This window comes from Grampus griseus (assembly GCF_964374135.1).
Source record: "Grampus griseus genome assembly, chromosome: 1".
NCBI classification, from domain to species: Eukaryota; Metazoa; Chordata; class Mammalia; order Artiodactyla; family Delphinidae; genus Grampus; species Grampus griseus.
The window spans coordinates 150,277,552-150,302,773 of NC_139017.1; the positions used below are offsets into that span (position 1 = coordinate 150,277,552).

Genomic DNA, 25,222 nt, shown 5'->3' on the forward strand with positions numbered 1-25,222 from the left:
CACCACACGACATGTTTATCCACCGACTCGTCCTAGACTTCTGGGCTGTCCCCAGATTTTGGCTGTTATGACTAACTGGTCCATTTGTATAAAAATAGATTCTTTTGGTGGACATGTTTTCATTTCTCTCGACTAAATATCTGGGAGTGGGATTTCTGGGTCACACGCAGTAGGCGTGTGTTTACCTTCATATGAAACCGCCAGACTGTTTCCTCAAGCAGCTGCACCAGTTTACACTCCCACACCCTCACTGACAGGCTCAGCCACTCAGGTGGGTGGGTGTTGGTATCTCACTGAGACTCAATTTGCATTTATCTCCCTGACAACTGAAGGCGTTGAGCATCTTTTCGTGTATATCATGTGCATCTCCTATGAAGTGTCTGTTCAAATCTTCTGCCCACTTTTTTATTAGGTTGTTCGTTTTTTTCCTGCTCCTTCCTATTGCCCTGCGGTGATTTCCCTGAACCCCAGGGCAAAATCCAGGAGTGGCCCAGTTGAGGGGATTCATGACCTGGCCCTCGCCAGCCTGTCTCCAGATACCCTCCAATTCACACTTTTCCATCCACTGAGTTCCCAACCATTCCACACCTCCAAGTCCTTGGATATGCGCTCCCTGCTGTCGGGAATGCCCTTCTCTGCTACCTTATCCATCTTCCCAACCTGCCCACGGGCCCCTCCTCACACGTCTTCCAGGGCAGGTTTGCCCCCTCTTCTGCCTGCTCCCTCCACACCTGAGAGACCTCACTGACTCGGATTCCCCTCTCGGCCACCACCATCTAACACATGATCGGCACAGGCTACCTCCAAGGAGATAAAATAAACGAATGATTGAAAGAACTAGCAAAAAAGTAAGTCAGGGCAGGGTAACGAGATCCCACAATTCTTAAAACACATATAACAGCTCATCCTCTCGGCACCTGTTCACCAGCATAAAGCAAGCCACGTTTTCATGCCGAGAAGCCCCTGGAAAGTAGGAGGCCAACCCCAGTGCCAACAGCGAGGGCAGCTGCTCGGGGCCATCAGCTCTGCCCCCTCCCCCCCGAGTCAACACCCCTCAGCACTGAGCTCCAGCTTCACTTCTAATTTCCATCTCTTCCTGATAGGCTCCATCTGGGAGCTACCTTGCTGGAAAAAAGGTATAAAGGGACAAGTGGAAGAGCTGACACATATGGTACCTACTCCCTGCCAGGTACAGTTCTAAGCACTTTATATGAACTCATTCAATTCTTATCATAAGAGCCCTGTGACAACCCTTTTTTTTTTTTTTTTTTTGCGGTACGCACACCTCTCACTGTTGTGGCCTCTCCTGTTGCGGAGCACAGGCTCCGGACGCGCAGGCTCAGCGGCCTTGGCTCACTGGCCCAGCCACTCCGCAGCATGTGGGATCTTCCCGGACCGGGGCACGAACCCACGTCCCCTGCATCGGCAGGCAGACTCCCAACCACTGTGCCACCAGGGAAGCCCAACAACCCTTTTTAAAGATGGGAAAACTGAGGCCCAAAGAGGGCTAAGCAGCTTGCCCAGCATCACACAGCCTCGGAGGCCTGGCCGCCTGGCACTGGAGCCCCTGCCCTGAACCTCGACACTCCACTGCCTCCAGCCTGACACGCCAGCAGCTCAGCTTCTGCCTGGCACATCCAGAGCAGAGCACAGTGACTACCGTTCACCGGGCGCTGCCCGTGTTCCCGGCCTCGGCTGGGTGACTGGACACTTGTTCCTGAGAAACCTCCCAGCTCCACGGGGGGGGGGACACTGGCACAGGTGCCAGCAACTGTGCAGCACGCTTAGCCACCAGGACTCCCCATTCCCAGGGTCACCTGACGTTCAGATCCAAGGATTCACTCTCTGGGATTCTACTCTGACTACATCTTCTCTTATTTCCTGAAAATGCTCGGCTGTCCTCTCCCAGCCAGGAGCCAACCACAAATCCTTTTGACTCCTAAAAAAGAAATTCTAAGCTCCAATAACACAAAGCAGGTGTGCACGCAGCACCTGAGAGTAGAGACGGCCTCCCTGTACGTGTGCGACACCTCCTCACCTTGATTTCCAATTTGTGGTTTATGGCCAGTGCAGAATGCTCCAGAGCTTTAATGACGGAGGCGTACGAGTCTGAGAACTTGGTGTATTTGCCCACGAGGGCAATAGAACAGGTCTCCAGCAGGCGATCATATCTGTCACACAAAAGTCAAGAAACACCAAATCACTCAGAATGTACATACCCCCGTGAGGTCAAAATCACCTTTTAAAGAGAAGAAAAACATGTCTGGGAAAAATATGATAGGAGCAACTACTGTCTGTGTTCTATGTACTGCACAGTAAAGAGGAAGCAATTTTCAGATCAACGTGGCAGGCTTTGTAAAGAAAGTAGGATTTTGGAACCTGTTACAAAGAGATAGCTTCAAAATCCGTTCCAAATTTGGTTTTCTTTTTTTTTTTTTAAGTTAAAAAATTAACAAACACAGACAATTCACAAGAGTTAATGTGATGAAGGGAACAGTCAAATTATGGGGCATCCACACGAGAGTCCGTACTCATTAAAATTTTTCATTATAAAGTATAATTAGTAACACAAAAATAAAACTGTGCCATTTTTGTGGCTGCATAATGATATACAAGCAAATGGACACAGACTGAAAGGGAAAATGTCAAAATGAAAATAAGTATCGCTGAACAACAGCACGCGTGCTCCCTCTACAAATGCTCATTAGTGCCATCCAGCTGACTCGGCAGCTACGACACCACACGCCCAGTGCTCCGAGGCGCTGTGTGAAGATCTGTGAGGTGCTGTGCAAGAGCAAGGAGGCAAGCAGAGTGGGGACAGCTCTCAATCTGATGAGCTTTGACAGCAGCAGGAAGAAAAGACCGGACCCCCTTGTCGATCCTTTTGTAGTATGGGGTGAGCAGCATGTTCCCAAACACAGCTCAGATATTTGGGAGCAGCCAGGAGTGCTCCAGCCACATCCCGCCATCCACGTGGGCCTCGGATACCAGTGCCAACCCACCGCAAGGAGGCCTGTTTGCGTGGGAGACAAGGGTGATAGCTGTGTGATCGGAACTCCCTGAGACCCGGGACCCGGGCCAGCTCTACTGGGACTTCCTCACCCATGATGCAGCTACATGAGGGCTAAGATCCTTTCTTTACACCCCTTACCATGAAGGCCTTTTCTAGCGTGAGTTGATAGCACAAGTAAGAAAGAGCTGAATTCCCTGAGCTCCTACGAAAAAAAAAGAAATAAGGCTCGAACTCCCAGCCCCTTATTATGAAGCAAACCTGTCAGCCATCTCTTTCCACTTCATCAGCATTTTCCGTGGCTGCCTCTCAATAGGAAGGTCAAGTCTCCGGAGAAAATAATCTACAACCCCCTGCTCTTCTAACAACAAGGGGACTCGGTAGATGGACGAGACATCGTGGACACAGATCACCTGTTTAAAAATGAGCAAAGGTTAGTTCATTAAAACAAACAAAAACTAACTGGGCTGACGGACTCCTACCAGCTCTTAGGACCTTGGGAAAATAACTGTTTTAAATTTGAAAACAAAGAAAACGACAACTTTCTAAAAAATATAAATTACCAAACTGACTCAAGAAGAATAGAATACATAGTGGCTAATCTCCTATGAACATGGATGCAAAAATCCTTAAAAAAAAAAAAAACCTTCATAAACCAAACCACAAATTAGTTAAAAAAAAAATTCATGTCCAAGTAGGAACTGTCCCAAGAACAATGGTTCTCAAAATTGGCTGTCACTGGCATCACCTGGGAGAGCTTCTAAAAATTCAAAAGCCCATGCTGCACCCCACACCACTTACATTTAACAGTGGAATTCACTACATGAATAGATTAAAGTGGGAGGGAAAATCACCTCAGTGGAAGCAGATTTAATAAAAATTCAAAACCAATTCATAATAACAACTCCTGGTAAATTAGGAGTGTTAGAGAAAATGTGAAAATATAAAAACCCCACAGCAAACATCATTTGGTTTGATATTTAATATTAATGCTTAATATTTAAAGTCTGAAACAGGCAAAACTGGTCACTAATCACTACTTCTATTCAACAGTGTACTAGAGATATTAGCTATTACAATTAGATAAGAAAAAAATGTACATGAATTGGAAAATAAGAAAAAATTGCCACTAATTGCATATAATATAACTGCTCACCCGTAAAAACCACGGGAATTTACAGGCAAACAATCAGAACTAACGGGGCTTCCCTGGTGGCACAGTGGTTAAGAATCTGCCTGCCAATGGAGGGGACACGGGTTTGAGCCCTGGTCCAGGAAGATCCCACATGCCGCAGAGCAACTAAGCCCGTGCGCTACAACTACTGAGCCTGCGCTCTAGAGCCCGTGAGCCACAACTATTGAAGCCCGCGAGCCTAGAGCCCATGCTCCGCAACAAGAGAAGTCACCGCAGTGAGAAGCCCACTCGATGCAACTGGAGAAAGCTTGCGTACAGCAACGAAGACCCAACACAGCCAAAAAAATTAAAAGTAAAAAAAAAATTTTTTTAATCAGAACTAACAATTTTAGTAAGGTTGCTAAGCTTGAGATCAATGGGCAGAAGTCAGCAGGGTTTCCTATACATGGGTCTTATTTAATCAGGAAATATAATTTTTAAAAATACACCATTCACATAGTAACAAAAATTATGAATACCTATAAATAAATTTAAAACACAATTCACAAAGATAAATAAGCCTAAAAACCACCTTTAAAAAGAAAATTGTAGAATATTATTGAAAGTTCTTTCAACACATGGAGCTGGAAGAGATAGATATCTATACATGCAAAAACATGAATTGCAAATTTTACTGAAAAGTTACTATCCATAAAAATTAACTCATAATGAATCCTAGACCTATGTGTTAAGCCCTAAAATTATCAAACTTCAGAAGAAAATCTTCATGACCTTGGTTAAGTAGAGTTCTTAGATATGATACCATAAGCACAACCTATAAAGAAAAAAATGAATAAATTGGGAGTTCATCAAAATGTAAAAGCTTTTATGCTCCCAAAGACACCATTAAGAAAATGAAAAGACATACACCTGAAATTAGCACATTATAAATCAACTATACTTCAATTAAAAAAAAAAGACAAATAAAACCAAAAGAAAATGAAAAGACAAACCACAAGCTGGGAGAAAAAAATGTGCAAATCATATATCTGATAAAAGACTTGCACTGAGAATATATAAAGAACTCCTATCACTCAATGAGATAAGCAACCCAATTAAAAACAGGCAAAAGATGTGAAGTTCCAATTTAAATATAGAAACAACTGTCACATTTTTTAATAGTAACTAATTTTAATGATAACCTATCCTATTATAGAATTGAATTACCTTCACTTGCTGGGACAGAAATATCTAAAATAACTGAAGTGCATGAAAAAAGGCTCTTCATAACAATGAAAGTATTCTGATGTTCCATGTGCTTAGTACGAAGCAGAATCCCTTTGATGGGCTCCTGGCTCAGGCATCCTGTCCAGGAACACTGATCTCAGGTGTCAGGCTACCCTCACACCCTGAAGCTTGAGCCATCGTGGAGATGGAGAGGACAGCTGCTTCTAATAGTCAAAGGCTTTCCTCTTGCTCTATTCACTTTAATGCCAGGGCAATGACTTTAATTGTTTTATATTCTCTCCCATACTCCTAGAAGCCTTGTGAATGGATTTCTCTTATTTTAGATCTCTTTTTTTTTTTTTTTTTTTTTTTTTGCGGTACGCCGGCCTCTCATTGTTGTGGCCTCTCCCATTGCAGAGCACAGGCTCCGGACGCACAGGCCCAGCGGCCATGGCTCACAGGCCTAGCCGCTCCGCGGCATGTGGGATCTTCCCGTACCGGGGCACGAACCCGTGTCCCCTGCATCGGCAGGCGGACTCTCAACCACTGCGCCACCAGGGAAGCCCGGATTTCTCTTATTTTAACCCTGCTCCCTCATCCACTCCTCTCTAGGCCAGGTGGGTTCCCCGCTTAGTCTCCTGATCCTCAAATAACCTAGCAGTAGAACAAACCATCCATAACCTAATCATACGTTCCTTGACCTCAACTTCCCTTCTACTCTCCTTCAGCCAAACCTGATCAAAGCCACAATCCCAACTTACCACCACTGGAATTTCCATTACACGCACCACACTTAGAAATATCACAGGTTCCAAAATGTTGAATTTCCTGTACCATAGGTAACCTCCATTAGCACAAGTAACAAAAAAGACTATATGTTTAGGGCCTACAACACCTTAGATAGCAGGCAACAGGAATATAAAGTTGAATAAAGTGATCCTTGCCCTCAAGCAGCTCAGTCTATGAGGAGAGACAAACACGGACGAACACACAGACACACAGGAACACTTACACACTAAGGGGCAGTATGACAGGCTTACCACCAGGACCTGTGAGACACACAGGTCACTCAGAGAAGATTAACCCTGAGGTTTGAGGAGGTTTGGAAGGTAAAGCTACTCAGACAGTACTGTGTCCTAGCTGGGCTCCAAAGGATGAAAATGAATAGGAGATTGCCAGGCCTATTACAGGGAGAGGGGAACACCCACTCTGCATGGCTGGAGCAAACAGTACAAGGAGCGGGGACAGACAGGAGAGGTAAAAGATGTTCGAGGAACCGCAGAAAATAAGGTGATGGAGAATCACAGGGCCGGTGGGTGTCAGTTCTTATACAGAACAGTCTACAGTCTCAAATTATGAAATAACAACAAGGCTCATGAAACTGGCTAAGAGACATTAGGATAATTAGCAGCAAAAAATAAGTTATGTGAAGATGGGATTTCTACTTACTTGTTCAGGTTCAACATGGCAGAACATTGATATTTTCTCTTTCACTGACGTGTCGAGAGGATTTGAGCACCTGCACACAACCTAGACATTTGGATGGACACAAGGGGTTACAAAATTGGGTTTTTTCTCCTGACTGAAATTAAAGTAGACACCACATTGTCAAGCTGGATGGAAATGTTAACTCCTAGCACAATGCACATAAACTGCAAAAATGTTACTTGTTTTCAGAACTGAAATTCCTAAATCCCAAGTTGGAGAAACATGAGAGAGTGGCAGGACAGACAGATTAATGAGCCAACTGGAGTTTTCCTCAACCGATGTTCTTGGGTGGGAGGGACAGGAGCATGAATGATTGGCTGGGAGGAGAAGACAGGACCTCACACACACCAGGTAAGAAAATCTTTGCAAACCACAACCCAGTTCACTCAGCACTAACCCTACTTCTCCACCATCGGCTCGGCTAACTAAATGGGGGCCAAGAAAAGGTTTTGGCTGCCATGGAGGCGTGATCTTAATTAGACAGATAAGATCACTCTGAAAGGAGGTAACCAGGAAATCTTACCAGATCTGGGGAAAGCCCAAGCCCTCTGAGTTCCCGAACACTGTTCTGGGTGGGTTTAGTCTTCTGTTCCCCTGTTGAACTTGGCTATTTTACAGAAGGAAAAAAAAGTTAACTTCTCTATGAAAAGGCATTTTCAGCTGTGACTTTTCCCCGAACCTCTTTTTATAATAGATAATTTGACCATTTACCTAGTTTAGTTTATTTTTGTCAAAGTTACACACGCATATATTTGAGAGTCAAGTAGTTCTGAACGGTTTGTCCTAAAAGCAGTAGTAGCAGCCCTGTCTACCCTTTCCCCTTTCCAAACCCTGGAGATAGCCACTCTTTCACTCTTTTTTATTTGAAGTACAGCTGATATACAATGTTATGTTAGTTTCAGGTGTACAGCAGTGTGATTGATATATATATATATATATATATATATATATATCTTTTTCAGATTCTTTTCCATTATAGGTTATTACAAGATACTGAACGCAGTTCCCTGTGCTACACCGTAGGTCCTTCACTTTCCCACTCCTGGATGATCCTCCTAGTATGCTTTCCTGCTACTTCTTTGACATTTAGTTTGAGGCATTTTCTACTGACTTCCTGTTGGGTAAGGAATCCACTCTTTTCATTCCCCTGCCCCCATTACACGCCCTGCCCTGTGCATGCAATCCCTATTTCATGATCCCTCTTCAGTGTTTACATACTGTGTACCATGAAAACCACGTGCCATAACTTTTCCTTTCTGGCCCAATTATTTGTTTTCCTTGGTTGGTTTTTTGGTTTTGTTGATATGCTGAGTTTTCTATGTACTAAATTTTCTTTATTCTCCTCTCACACTTAAAGATACATTTGTTGGGTACAGAATTCTAAGTTAGAAGTCATTTTCCCTAAGAATTTTTAAGGAAACAACTCCACTATCTTTTAGCTTTCGGGACTGCTGTTGAAGTCTAATGCCATAATGACTCTTGGTTTTTTTCTTTAGAGTTCTTTTTAGAATTTCTGCCCCATTATTCCAAAATTTCACAACAATGTGCCTTGGTGGGGGTCATTTTTCATTTAAAGGCTGAGCGTTCAGTGGGCCCTTCCAATCTAGAAACTTCTATCTGGAAATTTCCTTGAATTATTTAGATCAGGAATCCGAAAACTTTTTCTATAAAGGGCCAGACAATAAATATTTTAGGTTTTGTGGGCCACAGTCTCTGTCACAACTACCCAACTGATTTTTTTAAATTAATTTTTATTGGAGTATTAGTTTCTGCTGTACAGCAAAGTGAAACAGTTATACATATATATATATATATATATATATATATATATCTCCACTCTTTCTTAGATTCTTTTCCCATATAGGTCATTAGAGTACTGAGTAGAGTTCCCTGTGCTATACAGTAGGTTCTTATTAATGTTTTAATACAAATGGGCATAGCTGTTTTATTTTCAAAACCAGAGGGTGGGCTGATTTGGCCTGTCTGTTGACCTCTGGTTCACATCACACTTCCCTCTCCATTTCTATTATTTTTTTGAAAATCCCATTATTTGGATCAGAACTCCTAGACCAGCCTCTAATTCTCTTGCCTTTTCTCTCCTATTTTCTCTCTCTTGACCTTTCTTCTCTACTTCCTGGGTATTTCCTTAAACTTCTTTTTCATTCCTGCTATCCAATTTTTAATTCCCAGGAATTCTTATCTATCCTCTGAATGTTCTCTTCTTAAGGTACAGATGCAGTTTACCTCCTCTTAATTCTGAGGATACTACTGATATGTTGCTTTGTTTTCTTTTTCTAAGGTTTCCTTTTCCTACTCCCTGCAGAGCCTCAATTTCCTCTGTTTTTTCTGTTGTTCTGGTCTCTTGCACGCTAAATGCTTTCTCCAAATGTCTGGTGATCACTGGCTGCCGGCTCACTCTAAAAGCTAACCGGAAGTTCTCTGAGTGGGTGACCTTGTCCACCAGGGTCCTCACTGCGGGAATCTGGCTGGTCTGTTTCCACTGAGGAGCCTCTGAGGGCAGTGTGTTTTCTCCTGGGTTAGTTGCATACCCCAAGAAGAATCTTACAATGTCCTACGTAGACGGTCCCTGCCTGGCTGTGATGATTCTGCAAATCAAGTAGCAGAAATCACACTGTCCCTAGTGCCTGCTCATCCAGAGAAAGCCTACATTCTCTGCCAAGATGGGAGAGGGACTGATGCCCAATTGTGCATAACAGGGAAGGGGATGCCAGGGTCTAAGTGCTTCTGAAACGGCAGTTATAACGAGTCCCACCCCCAGCCCCAGAGGTGCCCAGTGCTGCCCATTCCTGAGTCTTTGGGGTTCTGCAGGGCAAGCAGGGTTGCTTCCCTGCTTTCTCCGCTGCAGGCTTAGACTCCAGCTCTCCCAGGTCTGCTCAGTCCATTTCTACATGGCCATCTGCTTTCTGCCTTCCTAATTTTTGTCACTACTGACTCCATTCAGAGTATTTTATCTTTGTGAATTTTTGCCTTAAAAAGAAATTCCCTCTACTCCAGTTGTAGTGGAGTTTCATCGTAGTAAAGACAAATGGACACATGCAACCCACTGTCTTTAACTGTAATTTCCATGATTAATTTTCCAAATGTTTTCCATTTGATCTTTTCAAAAAGTATGATTATAATAATTTAAAATTCACAAAGAAGTGTTTTATTCCCTGCTTCCTGCACCTCAAATATTTGAAACAGATAAGGAATGAAAACCATCCTCTCCTCCCTCCTCTCCATCCCCCAAAGTAAAGCTCTGAATGCCTTACCTGAGGAACTAGACTGACATGAATGTTACAGAAGTTCTCTCTTTTGACCTTGAACTGGAATTGACGGAAGGCCTCAATAAAGGGCATGCTTTCTATATCTCCTACTGTCCCACCAAGCTAGAAGAACAAAGTTAATTTAGAGGTTAAGCACTAAACCTTCCTTTTGTGGTTCAGGTGTCCAACAACCATACTCTGTCATCTCAATTCAATGATCAGTAACAGTGTAATGCAGACTCCCTGGGCCTATAAAATGTCATTTAACATACTGACACTGGATGTTTTTCTTTGTGCTAAAAGATTACTTTTTATGATAGGTTCAACATTCCCCAAGGTTATCATGGATCTTTCCACATCATTTCAAGAAAACGGTCAGGTGAAAGACGCACTAGGAATTTTATTTGTATGAAGAGTCACAAAGCAAAGAAATCAAAATCTTATCTACTTAGCCATAAATAACTTCTAAATTAAAAAGCAGTTATAAACCAACTGCTGGAACTTTTGAGTCTCCTGTTTTCACAGGAACACGGAGATCCAACAGCTAGGATCAGCAAAGCAGGAGTACAGAAACTAAAACCAAAACAGGCTCATTCAGAGGGATGAACATTCCTGCCAGAGGAAAGCTGAAGGTCGGGTCACCTGACTTTCTCAAGAGACAGACGAGAATGCGTCATGCCACTCTTAGGAACTGCGTGAACGAAGTATTGCTTTCGATGGTGCAGCCACTCCACGTGATGGTGACTGTGCCCTTACCTGCCACGCTGCCCTTAGGAGGGTCAAGGGGTTCACAGGCAACTGACTAAGGAGGAGGAAATGTACATCTGGTCACATGCGCAGGTACCACGGAGTTCCAAACAGACTCAACAAACCTCAATAACACACACTTGAGGCTCCAGGCCATCTTCATCCACGGGTATTAACGCCTGTCTCATTACCCACTCCTGGATTGCATCTGTGATGTGCGGGACGACTGAGGAAGAGAAAGGACATATGTGACCTACACGTCCCATCCCGTCCCATCCGCATCAATTGAGGCAGACACACCCTTTGTGACAACAAACTGCAGAGTAGCAGTGGGCCGTAACAGTATTTTCGAGACCCCTCTCCAATGCCCTTAACAAATCACACTACCCCCGGCCTCCCTTCCACATTTCCTGGTTGTGACTAGAAGCCCCACAGGAGAGTAGGGACTCGAGGGGTGACCTGAGCCACCCCAGAGCAGTGGCCTCAAAGCAGAATCTACCCTGGCCACTCCTACTGCTTACAGCTGGGGGCGGCGGGGGGGGGAGTATATCACACCCTTTTTCAAGGACAAGAGAGCACCAGGACCCTGTTCCATCACATTTCCAGTTTACCCAAGGGTAATCTACTGCAGAGACAGGGAAGTGCAGCAGTGGTCGGGGGCACAGCATCTGGGCCAGAACGCCTGGATTCAAGTCTCAGTTCCACCACTCGTCAGGTGTGGGTCTTTGGGCAAATTACCTAACTATTCATAAGTTCGATCTCCCTATCCATTAACTGGAGGTAAGAGCTTCTACTTCCTGAAGTCATGGAAATGTAGCGACAGAGCACTGGTGAGATGCTGAGCAGAGCCCCTGCGTGACGGTGCTCATGAACCCCAGCCATGGCTCCGCTCTTTTGAAACCACAGTCGTGGGGCTCAGAAGGCCAGCTCCTAAGGGGCAGAGATTGCTGTTTAACTTGCTATGTAGAACCGGCAGTGCCTCAAGCACAGGATATTACCTATTCCACACACAGCAGCCAGAGTGGTCTTTTAAAATGCAACTCAGAGTTCACCACTCCCAGGCTTAAACTCCCGAATGGCCTCCCACGGCTCTGAGTAAAATGCAACCTCTATGCTGTGGCCCTTCAGGGGGCCCCGTGGAACCTGGCTGCAGCCCACCTCTCCCACCTGCCCCTTGGTCTCAGTGCAGGAAGTCTCCCTCCTGGTCCCTGACCAGCCCCCTTGCAGCCGGGGCCCTGGGTCCGCACCGAGCACCCCTTCTGCTCTTCCCAGGGCTGGCCTCCCAGCTCAAACGCCCTCTCTTGGAGGCTTTCCCTGACCACCTGTCCAGACTGCCTTCCACACCACTCTCTCTCTCTCTGTCTCCTCACTCTATTTAGTTCCTTCTCAGCTCCTATCAGACAACTCACTTCACCAGTTTGGTTTTTTCTCTCCCAGAAGGTAACCTCCATGAGGACAACAGCCTCACTGGGCTTGTTCATCATGCACTCCCAGTATCAGCAAGAGTCTGACCACACTGGGCACTCAAGAAATCGCTGATGAGTGAATAAATGAATTAATACACTAGAGGCCTAGAACAGCAAACTGTATGATCAAGATCACTGAAACTCCTAATTGATCCCGTTCTGTGTTGAGAACTCAAGAGAAATACTCGACTGACTGAGCTCCTTTAATTCTCCCAGCAACCCGGATAGGTAGGTACTGTTATTATCCCCATTTCACAGAAAAGGAAATTAGACCTCAAAGAGGGGAAGTAATCTGCCCATGTTCACAAAGCTGGTTAAGTGGCAGAGCTAAGACCTACACATGACCCCCTAGCCCAGAATCCGGCCAGGGTGGCCCCAGGGGAGAGACAGCTGTCAGCGTGACCCTCAGCCTTCAGTCCAGTAAAGTCCAAAGTCAAAAGCAGATTTATTCTCATAACTCAGATGAGAGCCACTCTTCAGCAAGCCCCCAAATCTGGACTTATGCCATCATACTAGACCTGTGGCCTTCCAACACCCACTTCTGAAAAGCAGCGCTAGCCTCAAATGATCGCTGTGCAAAACCTCCACCCAGCAGACAGACAGACGCTGCACTGGTGAAAGCTCAGGAGGACCCAGAGACCTGCTTCTCAGACTCCCTCTAACCCATGACCAGCCCAAAGGCCAATGGACACAATGGGAGTCCATTTCCTTCTCCCTGTCTATACACAGAACGTCCCAGATACACAACATACACCGTCTGGCTGACTGCCCTCACCTAGCTGCTGTCATCACTTCACACTCATCACTGTGGAAAAACAACAGAAACTAAAACCAAAAAAGCCTCATTCAGAGGGATGAACATTCCTGCCAGAGGAAAGCTGAAGGTCAGGTCACCTGACTTTCTCGAGAGACAGACGAAAATGCGTCACGCCACTCTTATCAGTACAATTCATACTAAGCAAATGTATAAATGCTGAAAAAGGAGAACTGCACGAACGAAGTATTGCTTTCGATGGTGCAGCCACTCCACATGATGGTGACTGTGCCCTTACCTGCCACGCTGCCCTTAGGAGGGTCAAGGGTTTCACAGGCAACTGGCTTATCAGTTGCTGGTGGGTGACTAAGGAGGAGAAAATGTACACCTGGTCACATGCGCAGGTACCACGGAGTTCCAAACAGACTCAACAAACCTCAACAACACACACTTGAGGCTCCAGGCCATCTTCATCAACGGGTATTAACGCCTGTCTCATTACCCAAATCATGAAGCTGGACTGTCAGCTTCAATGCCATTCACAGAGAGGCGGGAGCCTACTCAAGTTACTTTTTGAGTAAACAGCCATGCAACTCTGAATTTTCAACTGAAGACATGGTTCAGTAACAATACCTTGATACTTTCATGATGAAATTGCATAAAAGGCACATTTTTATACACAAAAGAAATTAAACTGGCTAAGACTTTTAAACCTTGAAGGCAAATCCAGTATTACCTTGGACGGTTTTCCCCAAGTAATCTCCTTTGCGTTCCTTGTTAATGACGTACTGATAGATCTTTCCAGTAGTCAGATTATTGTCCTTGGTGAGGCGGATGTCAAGGAAACGTTCATAGTTACCCAGGTCAAGGTCTACTTCCCCACCATCATCCAGCACAAAAACCTCACCTGCAGTGAACAGTGATAATGGTTAGGGTGCATGAAAGATACAAATACCATGGCACAACTTGAGTTCCCAAATATAAACACCTGAAAAGAACAAAGTCTGCATTAACTTGACAGGAAGCAGGGAAATTTATTTCCAGAAAAGTAAATATGACAAGAAAGAAAAACCGCCAATCATTCTGCAAAAGGTTAAGTCCATACTTCCAGTTTATCGCCAAACTCAGTCTGAATTAGAAGATTCTGTCATGAAACAGCATGGAATGAACAGAAGGAAACTACAGCCAAGCAAGACACAGGGAACTTTACATGGTATGGCATCTGCCACCTAAAGAAAAAGAACTTTTGTCTCAAGTCTCCTACCTGAGCAGAGAAAGGTTTGAATGTGATAGTAGGATTTGATCCAAAAACTTAAACAAGGTATATATGTTACAGTCGTGTTGATTATAAAAATCGGCTTTTGGGCCACACTTTAGTCCAAAACAAAGGTGTGAAATTGCTCAAGTTTCCTCCTATTCCTTTGTTTAACAATCATTCCTCGAAATGCCATTCTAGAAATTCTGCCCCAAACGGGGCCTTCCTACCATCACAATGGGAGACAAGCCCCAAAATAGGAAAGTAAAAATGGTCTTGTTTTTCCCTCATCCTCTGCTCTCAGGAATGCCGAAATATTGCTCCAATTTTTTCCATCCTTCCTGACACTGTTTATTACATAAAGATTTTTGCTCTGATGACACTCATAGATTTTTACTTCACATTAGAAAGTAGGAGTATGAAAACAATTTAAAAACTTGAGGGACTTCCCTGGTGGCGCAGTGGTTAAGAATCCGCCTGCCAAGGCAGGGGATGCGGGTTCGAGCCCTGGTCCAGGAAGATCCCACATGCCGCGGAGCAACTAAGCCCGTGTGCCACAACTGCTGAGCCTGAGCTCTACAGCCCACGAACCATAGCTACTGAGCCCACGTGCCACAACTACTGAAGCCCGCGCACCTAGAGCCTGTGCTCTGCAACAAGGGAAGCCACCACGAGAAGCCCGCGCACCGCAACGAAGAGTAGCCCCTGCTCACTGCAACTAGAGGAAGCCTGTGCACAGCAACGAGGACCCAACACAGCCAAAAATAAAGAAACAAACAAACAAACAAATAAATAAATACTTGAGAAGTATTTTTTAACATGTCTCAATAGTACATCTACCCCCAATTTTAAGAAATTACTCTTAGGCGATTCAGACAGTTACTCATCACACAGTTGGTAGTAATCAGCAATAACAAAGAAGTATAGTGCCGTTTTCCTACCCTACCTTAACGGTTTCTCCTTTTCACTCACCTTGAAGGATGCTTGCTTTTACTATCCAAACTCTGTTAGCAAAATAGAATCTCAAGCATACAGATCATCGAAATCCAACATCTATCCGTTGCCTGAATTCCTACAAGTGGTCCTTTGGCCTCTGTCTGAACACCTCTAGCAAAGGGAACTCACAAAATCTTCACCCCACTTTTGGAGAGCACTTACTATTATAAAGATCTTACACTGGGCCAAAATCCATGGCCTTACAACTTCTATCCACCCATCCTATTCCTAAAGATTGGGGCCACAAAGTATAAACATAATCCCTCTTCTCAAATATCTGAAGAAAGTTACTGTGTCACCAGATATCTTTCTTCAAGAGAAGAGACAAACTTTCATTCAGCTACCTAAAATATCATTCCTATTACAGAAACCACTGAACTCTATTCACTCCATTGCCTATTAAGATTTCTGCTTCTTCTCTGTCCAACTGAGAAAAGCATCACTCTGCTATGCTAAGGACCCCTCTCAGAAGGCAGGAAGTGGAGGTCATGGAATGCAAAATACACACAATTTCCAGGGGCTGACATTTTCTCTCACATATTACATAATTATTTTTAAACAAGAAAAAAGAAATGCATTTTGCTTACCATGCTCATAAGGAGAGAATGTTCCTGCATCAATGTTAATATACGGGTCAATTTTAATGGAGGTTACATGTAAACCACACGACTTGAGTATTGTGCCCACACTGCTGGCGATGATTCCTTTTCCAATTCCTGATATGACACCACCAGTAACTAGAATGTACTTCATTTTACTTGTTGACCTGGGAAAAAGAAAAAACATACCTCAACAAATCAAACTGATCTGGGTTCAAATCCTGGCCCTGCCACTTACCAGCCATGAAGCCTCTAGGAGCCTCGGTTTCCCTATCTGTCACATGACTTTGGAAGGTTGTTATATGGGATCCTAACAAATGTTTCTTGGATCACTCAATGGCTTTAGTCAAGTATGACTTGAAAAACAACTGCTAATTAAATAATGCAGCTTTTGTTTAAAACTTTGACAGCTAACAACCTTGAGAGCCAACATAATTAAAAAAAAAAGCCAGCTCTGTTGATAGAACATTATGCCCCCAATGCTGGCTGGCACTGCCGCCAGACACTGGGTTGTCAGGCAGGTGCTTCATTATTTTCCCTACATGGAGAAAAAAATTTCAATCTTGGATGAGCACTCCAATTCCCCATGAAAGAGATAATGTCTTTGGCTAAACTAAAATTTATCGCCAAGAAAACACAGCTCCTCTAGGTTATAGAAGACCGCATAAAAGAACTTCAACATTTGAAAGGAGTAGCAGTTAAAACTAAAGGTCTTTTAATTAAAGGTAGCTCTCTTCTGAAATGTAATAACTTGCTCCTTGCCAGCAATCTCTCCCAGGTATGCCATGAAGAGAGACTATATATATTGGAGGAAACGGACATCCGACAATAAACCAGTCTGAGCACATAATGGGCAGAGGACTCAAAGAGAGGGGAGATTAGATTAAATCCTAAGAGCCGGACAGTTGTGGCAGGGAATGGAAGAAACAGACTTCATGAGAGATAAAAGAGATGGATGGACGCAAGAACAGCAGGGGCAAGAGGTGAGCAGACAGACAGCGACAGGCTCGCCAGGGAGAATTGATCACTGGCCCCGGTTTTGGAGGCTCAGAAATAGCATTTGGTCAGTACACCCGAATGTGATGAAAATGAGAAACACAATCACAAGGAGAAGAGAATGCTTGCTTTGGCATATGGTCTGGGACATTTTCCTCCTCTGGGAACACTTCTTGTGAAGCCAAATTATAATAAAAATAAGCTAAGAAGGGAACAAGGAAACTGGGCAGTTCTGCTTGAAGCATTCCACCTCCCTGCTCCGCTCTGCTCCTGCCCAAGGCAGGAATAAACATACTTGGCAAAGAGATGAGAACGCTCAGAATGTCTTCCCCCCTCAGACAGCAAGGAAAAGACCCAACCATGTCCTGCTCTTTCTATTCTGTTGCAGCACTCCCAAAAGCATGCTCCTCGGTTTCGTCAAAATGCACGTGGGATACCCAAAAAGGGCTCTATGGACAGATAAATCAGAGAAATGCTGGTTAAACAGTCAACTGGTTTCTTTAATGCAAGACCTCTGGGAGCCTTTAATAAGCTAATGTGCACTGTGATCTCCCAAAAGGGATATACAGTCAGCAGTTTCCCTAAACTTGTTTGACCCCAAGTCCCTAATATTTGGGGGAAACACTGCTCTGTCACTTCACAGCTGAACAGTGCCTTACTGACATGTGAACATCAGACCTGGCTACATTTTAGAGACATCCTAACCAGGCATATCCCTGAGACTATACCCTGGACTCACTGACTAAATTTTGGATGTTCCAGAAATTCCTCAGCCATCCTGCGTGGGTTATAGAGTGGGTTACTTCTATAGAAGACTCATCTCATCCATTTGCATTTGATTGGCCCCAATTTTACTCTAAGAAGACAACACCTCTCTTTAGGGGAGATGCCTGCAGTCCCCCACAGTGCCCTGCAATAAATATTCTAATGTACTCAAGAGGCCAGGCAGGAGAGGCTGATGGGATCCAGTCACCCCCATGTATGGACTACCCTGTAGGTAAGCGCTACTGTGCTAGACACTTCGGGGACTACAAAATTACTCAGATTTGGGCCCACAGCTCAAGCTCCAGTCCATTTAGAGAGACAGAACATTTACAATTAAATGAGTAATCCAGTGATGGTAGGAAGCAGAGGGATGATGTGTGACAGGGATAAATGGAAAAGGAGAGCAGAAAGCTTTCAGTAGCAAGACCAGGGTAAGGACCATGGCCCATCAGAGAAAGGTGAGAGGAGTGAAGGGAGGAGAGGAACCAGATGGCTGCTGCTGTGTTGACCTGAGACTTGCAACCGCCTTTAAGGGAAAGGGAACAGCGTGGACAGGAAGGTACAGCTATCTACAGAACACAGAGGGAGGGCCAAGGAAAGACACTGGGGGTGAGGGGGAGATGGTGGGAAATAAATAGGAAATTTAGGCAAGGGTCCACATCATGGGGCAACTTGAGTGCTCAATCTGCACTTTAGTCTGAAGGTGATGAGAGACATGGGAAGGTTTTCAAGCACAAAAGTAACAGAAATCAAGATGCATCAAAGGAATTCATCAAAGATGACACAACAACAAAGATGCTGTTATTAAATGCCGAGATCCAGTTCCAGCTCCACCACTTGTGTACTGGGACCTGTCAAGTCACAGAAGCCGCCTGAAGCCCAAGTCCTCACATCCGTTAAACGGGGTTGAGAATCTCCGCATCGCCTGTGTCACAGGACTGCTGAGGATTCAAAATTATAATGAGTGTGGACGTAAGTGCGCCACGCACACGTAGTGAACTTCTTTAAAATGCAGCATCTTCGTTCTGGGCGGCCGGTAAGTAAGGAGGCCAGCTGTGGGGCCGAAGCCGACCTTTCCCCGGCACCTGGAGGCCGTCCGGCTCCGCGAGCTCCCAGGACCCCTCCGCCCGCCGAAGTCCGGGCGCGCCGGAGGGGGCCGCAGCCAGGCCGCCGAGCCCATCCCCCACCGCGGCGGGCGTGGCTCGGACCTTGATCCCCCTCTAACGAAGCTAAGGCCGTGCCTTAAGGCCGGAGGGCGAGGGCCGCGGCAGTCCGAATGGAGCGGCGACCGCCGAGCCGCTTGGGGCTGGCTGGGCAGAGGGGGCTCCCGAGCCTCTACGGCCCTCTCCGTCCCACGAGCCACCCTGGCACCCTGGTCAGGCGAGACAGGCCGCGCTGAAATGGGCGCTGCCGGGACCCGCAGCCCGGCACCCGCGGCCTTCCCCCGCCGCCCCACGCCCCCCGCGCTCGGTCTCCCCGGCGGCGCCCGGCCACGCGGCCCCGTGCGCGGGAGCCGGCTCCTCGCCGGCCTGGCCGCCCGCCCCACTCCCTTTAGGCACGCAGCCCATTGGGCAGGCCGGCGGGCCACCTCACCCCTGATTGGTGGGAGCTGTGTCTGTCACCGGCGGTGGGGCTGTCCCGCGCCGGGCTCTGCTTCTGCCTCCGACTCCTGCACGGGAGAACAGCTCCCGCGGGATCCCTGGAGTCAGCCTACCTGAGGCCGGCTTTAAATCCTGCCGTCGGCTTAAGAGCTGAGAGGGCGACGCTCACGCTGAGCCCCCGGCAGCCAGTGCACCAGCCCGACCGCATGCGCCGGGCAGTCTTTCACGGAGGCGGGCTCTAGGCGGTGCGCACGCAGAGGCGGGGGGCGGGGTGGGGGCGCGGGCCCGCCCCAGGGCGGGACCTGGGTGCGCCGGACTCAGGGTCCGGAGTGCGCCGGCGCGAGGCCGGCGCGCTTTGCTAGTAGTGCTGCCTGCTTCTCCGGATCAATTTCCCAGCGCTGCTGTCGCCCGGCAGACGCAAGAGGTACGAGACGGGGCAGGTCATGGCGTCTTTGCCTTGTAGCCTTTGTCACAGCCAGTGGTTCAGGCTTCCTCTTTTGAGGGGGAGGAGACCATGTTTTGACTCACACCTGGCAAATCCATCGCCTGGCTCCAGCCCCCACCCCCCACCCCGCAAAGGCCTTCTAGGAGAGGCGAGATCCATCACACCGTGTCCCTGAACCGTCCGACCTTGTGGGCAAGGTGGTGCGACCCCAACCCATCTCTCTCTCTCACGCGGCGCCCTCTGAACCAAGGGATGCCGACAGTGTCACTCTCCGCCTCTATTACAGGGAAGGCCAAGACGGCGGCTGGGCGCTGGCTCCTTCCTCATCTGATGGGAGTAAGAATGAGAGAAGCAGAAAGAAAAGCCGGTGTGAAAGCCTCAGTCGCCCAGCCGAGTTGGAGGCCAGTGTCGCTGCATTGGAGAGAGCCAAAGGAAGAGAAATCAATACGGCGTGGCCACACTGCGCAGAGCATTATAGACCAAGGATTTTCTTTCCCCCTAAGGGCAGTGGAAAGCCATAGAAAGTTTTTTGAGGAGGCGGCTTGGTTTTGCTTTCAATAGTGAATATATGGTTTTTTCTCCAAACACTATACAAGTGTATACTTAAAAAGTAAGTCTCTGCATCCCAGTGTTCTGTTTTCTTCCTTAGAAGCAGTTTGTCACAAGTTCTTGTATACCATCATTGAGGGATGTAAAGAAAAGGTGTGACATGATCAGACTTGTGTTTCAGGAAAATGACTCAACCAAATGGATTCCAAGAAACCAGTTAGGAGATTTCTGCAATGGCCCCAAAGAGAGGCTTCTGGCTTCTTCTATCTGAATCACCACTTCTCCCGCTCTGCAAGCTGCACTCAGCTCCAGACCGAAAACATGCTTCCGGTGTTTTACAGCCACACTTCTTTCAAGAAACATTTGGTGTTTATCAAAGTGCCTGGGACATGATAGACACTGAGAACATACTTGTCGAAGTAACGAAGGAGCTGTAGAAGATATAAAATTAGCCCCTCACTTAGCCACTCTACTGGGTGACCACTTTACCCTTTCCTCTCCTTCTGTAAACCTCTACTTTCTCTCAGCGGATGGTCTTGCTTCCTATTTCATTGAGAAAATAGAAGCCATCAAGAGAACTTCCTTGAGCTCCCACCACCCTATCCATCAGCCTACTTTCGTCTGTGCATAAAAGCTCTGCCTTGTCTTCTGTGCTGTGGACAAACTGTCCATGAGCCTCTTCTCATTGCTTCAAGTGCCATATCCTCTCATCAATTCAAGAATGTCCCGCTAGTAGTTCTCCCCTCCTGCATCATCGATTTTCCCTCTCTCCTAGATCACTTCCACTAACATGATGCAGTTTCTCCCGTCTTAAAACAAAACCCCTTCCTTGACTGTACGTAATTCTCTGGCTATCCCTCCATTTCTCTGTGCCCCTTTTCAACACAACTCCTAGAAAATGTTGTTTATGCTTGCTGTCTCCAATTTCTTCCCTCTCTCTTGAACTCATTCTGTCAGGCTGTTGCTCATGTAATTCCACTGAAACTGCTCTTGTCAAAAATTAACTTCTACCTTCCCCCACCTCGTCTCTATACCAGCCTAGACTCACTAGCCCCAGATAAAGACACCAGTGTGGCTGCATATGCGTGATGTGAGTGTGTGTGTGTGTGTATTTGCATATTTGGGCAGCTCCTCTCACCCACCTTGAGCTCACAGACTCCCTGTGGACTTCTGGGTGCAACCATCCTGTCCCCACACCCTGCCCCTAAACTTACTACTTCGCTAACAGTATTTGTCACAGCTTGGTCACTCCTTCCTTAAAATGTGTTCTTTACTTGGTTTCTAGGAAACCACTTTCTCAGTTTTTCTCCTATTTCATAGGCCTCTCCTTCTGCATCTCCTTTCCTAGATCCTTTCCGCCTCTTGACCTCTAAACATCGGTATGCCTCAAGGCTCAGAAGATCCCTTCTCCACCTATAATCATTCTCTGGATGATCTCATTCAGGCTTTAAATACCAGACTTTAAACACTAGGCTTTAAATACCATCCTGACAACTCACAAATTTGTATTTCCAGCCTAGACCTCTCTCCTTATCTCCAGTTTTGGGGCCCTTCTAAGCACGAGGTCCCAAAGTCTGCCCTGCGCAAATGTACAAAAGGCCACGCACCTTGTCTTAAGCTGCGACGATTCTTTGATGCTGTTCGTGCTCCAGAGCCCCCCCTGGGATCAGGCTGAGGCTAGACTCAGCTAAACTAGGGATTGCAACCTTTCTGTAAAGGGCCAGAGACAGTCAATATTTTAGACTTTGTGAGCTATACCGTCTCGGTCACAACTCCTCAACTCCATCTTCATAGCCCAAAAGCCACCATAAGTGATACGTAAACAAAGTAAATGTGACTGTGTTCCAGTACAACTCTTTACAGAAATACAGATTTGGTCTGAAGGCTAGTTTGCAAACCCCTAAGCTAAACACACCTCTTGCCCAGCTTCTTCCTGCCCTATCCTGCCTCCCTCATTCCCTTACAGGGTGCACTTGAGAGCATTCCTCAATTATTACCCGGGAACCACATCTCAGACTTGGTTCCTAGGGAGCCCAACCTAAGGCAGCACGCCCCCTGCAGGTCTCTCCCGTAGTGCACTCGCTTACCTTGAGACACTTCTCTCAGGGTGCTCACATTGCCTACTACTTGCTTGTCTGTCTCCTCCACACCAGATTGTAATCTCCCTGAGGTTACCTGACCTTTCTGTGTCTCAGTTCCCTTATCAGGTACAGTCTTGTTGGCCTTTTAATAACCAGGACCCAGCATATTTAATTCCCACTACTGCCCTGTGATATACATGCCACCATTATTGCTGTATTTCATATGATAAAGCCAAGACTGAAAAGCATAAATGCCCTCCCAAGAGCACATGTAAAGTTTCACTTTGAATCCTCTTTCCATTTTGCACCCCTCATTCTACCCATCACCAGATCTTGCTTATTGTTTTCTAGCCAAGGCTACTTTGAGTTACTTTTTTCACTTTCACATTAATATCCTAGCCTGGCATTCTGGTAGATTATCTGCTGGAGAAACGGAGCAGGAGAGAGCCTACAACTATTGACTAAAATTTGTTGTTTTTTGTTTTTTGGGTTTTATTTTTTTACACCAGATTGGAGCTATTTATTCTAAAATTACATTTTACTTAGTTTTTAATAACTATGTAAACAGTACAAAATTCAAAAGGTAAAAAGGAATACACAGTAAAAGCCTTCCCCCCCATACCTATGCCCAGCCACCTAGTTTTCCTCCTCGAGACAACCGCTAATACCAGTTTCTTGTTTATCTTTCAAGAGACACTCTGTGCACATGTTTGTATCCTTTCTTACTGGCTATATATTGTTTTAGCATGAATGTGTTATGTTGGATTTTCCTCCCTTGAGCACTAAGCTTTCTTTAATGATGTTATTTGGCGAATTAGATGGTTATACCCTCACTTTGTTCATGAACGGATTTAAGGCCATTTGTGTGTGTGTGTGTGTGTGTATAAAATATGAGAGAAAAATGAAGCAAAGGAAAACTAAGGGTAGGAACTTTTTCTCTTCAGTGATACTCCATTGCCTTCAGGATAAAGTCAAAACTGCACTTTGGTGTATGAGGCTGTGCAAAAATTGGCCTCAGTTTACCCCTCTAGCCACATGACCCACCCTAGGCTGCAGCCACACTGGACTCTTCCGGTACCCTGAACGTGCCATTTGTTCTCTTTCTCACATCTGGATCTTCACACAGACCGCCGATGGAATATCCCCTTTGTCTTACTAAAGTCACATTTCAGCCTGGCCTTCACCTCCCCGAAGTAACTCATCTGGACAGCCTCCTTCCCTTGAGTTGGGGTTCATCTTTCTCCCCCACGTTTCTGTTGTTGCCTGGATTTCCCCAAGCATAGCACCTACAGATTGGGGGGGGGTTTCTTTTTGTTTTAATTTATTGATTTATTTTTGGCTGCATTGGGTCTTCGTTGATGCATACCGGCTTCTCTCTAGTTGCGGCAAGCAGGGGCTGCTCTTCCTTGCGGTGCGCGGGCTTCTCATTGCAGTGGCTTCTCTTGTTGCAGAGCACGGGCTCTTAGGCGCACGGGTTTCAGTAGTTGTGGCTCGTGGGCTCTAGAGCGCAGGCTCAGTAGTTGTGGCGTACGGGCTTAGTTGCTCTGCGGCATGTGGGATCTTCCTGGACCAGGGCTCGAACCCGTGTTCTCTGCATTGGCAAGTGGATTCTTAACCACTGTGCCACCAGAGAAGCCCAAGAAATAATTTTTTAAAATACATAAATCCACGTAAAGGCGGGGAGAACAGGAGAGATGACAGGAGTAAACATTTTGTTTGTTTGTTTGTTTTTGTGGTATGTGGGCCTCTCACTGTTGTGGCCTCTCCCGTTGCAGAGCACAGGCTCCGGATGCGCAGGCTCAGCGGCCATGGCTCACGGGCCCAGCTGTTCCACGGCATGTGGGATCCTCCCGGACCGGGTCACGAACCCATGTCCCCTGCATCGGCAGGCGGACTCCCAACCACTGCGCCACCAGGGAAGCCCCCAGGAGTAAACATTTTGGAAGCAAGAAATTAGATGAATGAATGAAAACTGAGCAAACTTAACAGAGACAAAATCCCAGCCAGCAGTGGGGAAACTGAGAACCAAGTTGGTTTACACTGAGGGCAGGAGGGATTATTACAGGAATGAGACCTTGCACAACTGTAGGGGGAGCTGAGGAAGCGAAGGTCCGGAGTGGGGAGAAGGGGGGGTCAGAGAAGTCAGTAACAGATCCTCCTAGAAAATGATCAAAAGTGGACAACGTGGAGCTTACTGGGAAACAGAGAAGCAGGGCATGTCCAGCCGCTGGGAAGGGGGGCTTGTGCAGAGGCCTGTGGGGAGCTGGGGCCTCGGGTAGCTACACGTCAGTGGGCCCAAGCCTCTGGTGGTGTGCCCAGGGCCACTGTGGGCATTTGGGGAGAGGAACTGAGTGTGGCTAAGAGGGCAAGTTGGACCCCACCGAGCATGTCTGCATCTGTCACCATGTCACCTTCAGACAATAATGGTGCCGCTGTGCTTCTACCCCCCAATCCTCACAGCAATCCCTCCGTTGGACCCTCTCTCACACGGAACTCTATAGGGAAAGGGATTCCAGGAAATATGGTTCCACTTTAACCAAGTTGAGAGTAAAACTTGGACCACCTCGAGTGCAGGGGACAAGAATTCGGAAGGAGGCTGGACGCCGGCTCCGGGGGTACCACAGCAGACCCGGCTTGCTCGTGCCTGGAATATGGGCTGAGAGAAGGAAATTCTGTCTAGCCTGATGCTCCTGTAGCTTTGGGGCTCTCCTTCCACTGAATGCACATCCCAGCTAAAACACCCTCTACTTTTCCACTTGGAATTGTCACTTTCAATTTTGAATTGAAAAGTCGTGGCTCTGCTCTTTGCCTTTCACTCCCTGTCAGACCCTGGCTTCCCATTCTGGTTGGCAGCTCCCGTGCC

General features: G+C 46.5%; 1 protein-coding gene across 2 annotated transcripts in view; it reads right to left on the bottom strand.

The window, feature by feature from the left end:
* Positions 1–19,401, bottom strand: part of CTPS1 (CTP synthase 1) — a gene marked incomplete at its 3' end in the record, with an annotated part of 30,252 nt that extends 10,851 nt beyond the window's left edge. The window contains exons 1-9 of one of the 2 annotated variants that reach the window (XM_082661947.1): positions 19,277–19,401; positions 15,911–16,089; positions 13,809–13,979; positions 10,978–11,078; positions 10,112–10,228; positions 7,363–7,446; positions 6,801–6,881; positions 3,272–3,423; positions 2,039–2,171 (exon numbers count right to left, since the gene is read on the bottom strand). In XM_082661947.1, the coding sequence (XP_082518073.1) occupies positions 2,039–2,171; positions 3,272–3,423; positions 6,801–6,881; positions 7,363–7,446; positions 10,112–10,228; positions 10,978–11,078; positions 13,809–13,979; positions 15,911–16,076 (1,005 nt within the window). In that variant the 5' untranslated portion in view covers positions 16,077–16,089; positions 19,277–19,401. Of the gene's footprint in view, positions 1–2,038; positions 2,172–3,271; positions 3,424–6,800; positions 6,882–7,362; positions 7,447–10,111; positions 10,229–10,977; positions 11,079–13,808; positions 13,980–15,910; positions 16,090–19,276 lie in introns of those variants that run through there. The other variant, XM_082661946.1, reaches the window with a different exon arrangement.
* Between the last annotated feature and the right edge of the window lie 5,821 nt (positions 19,402–25,222).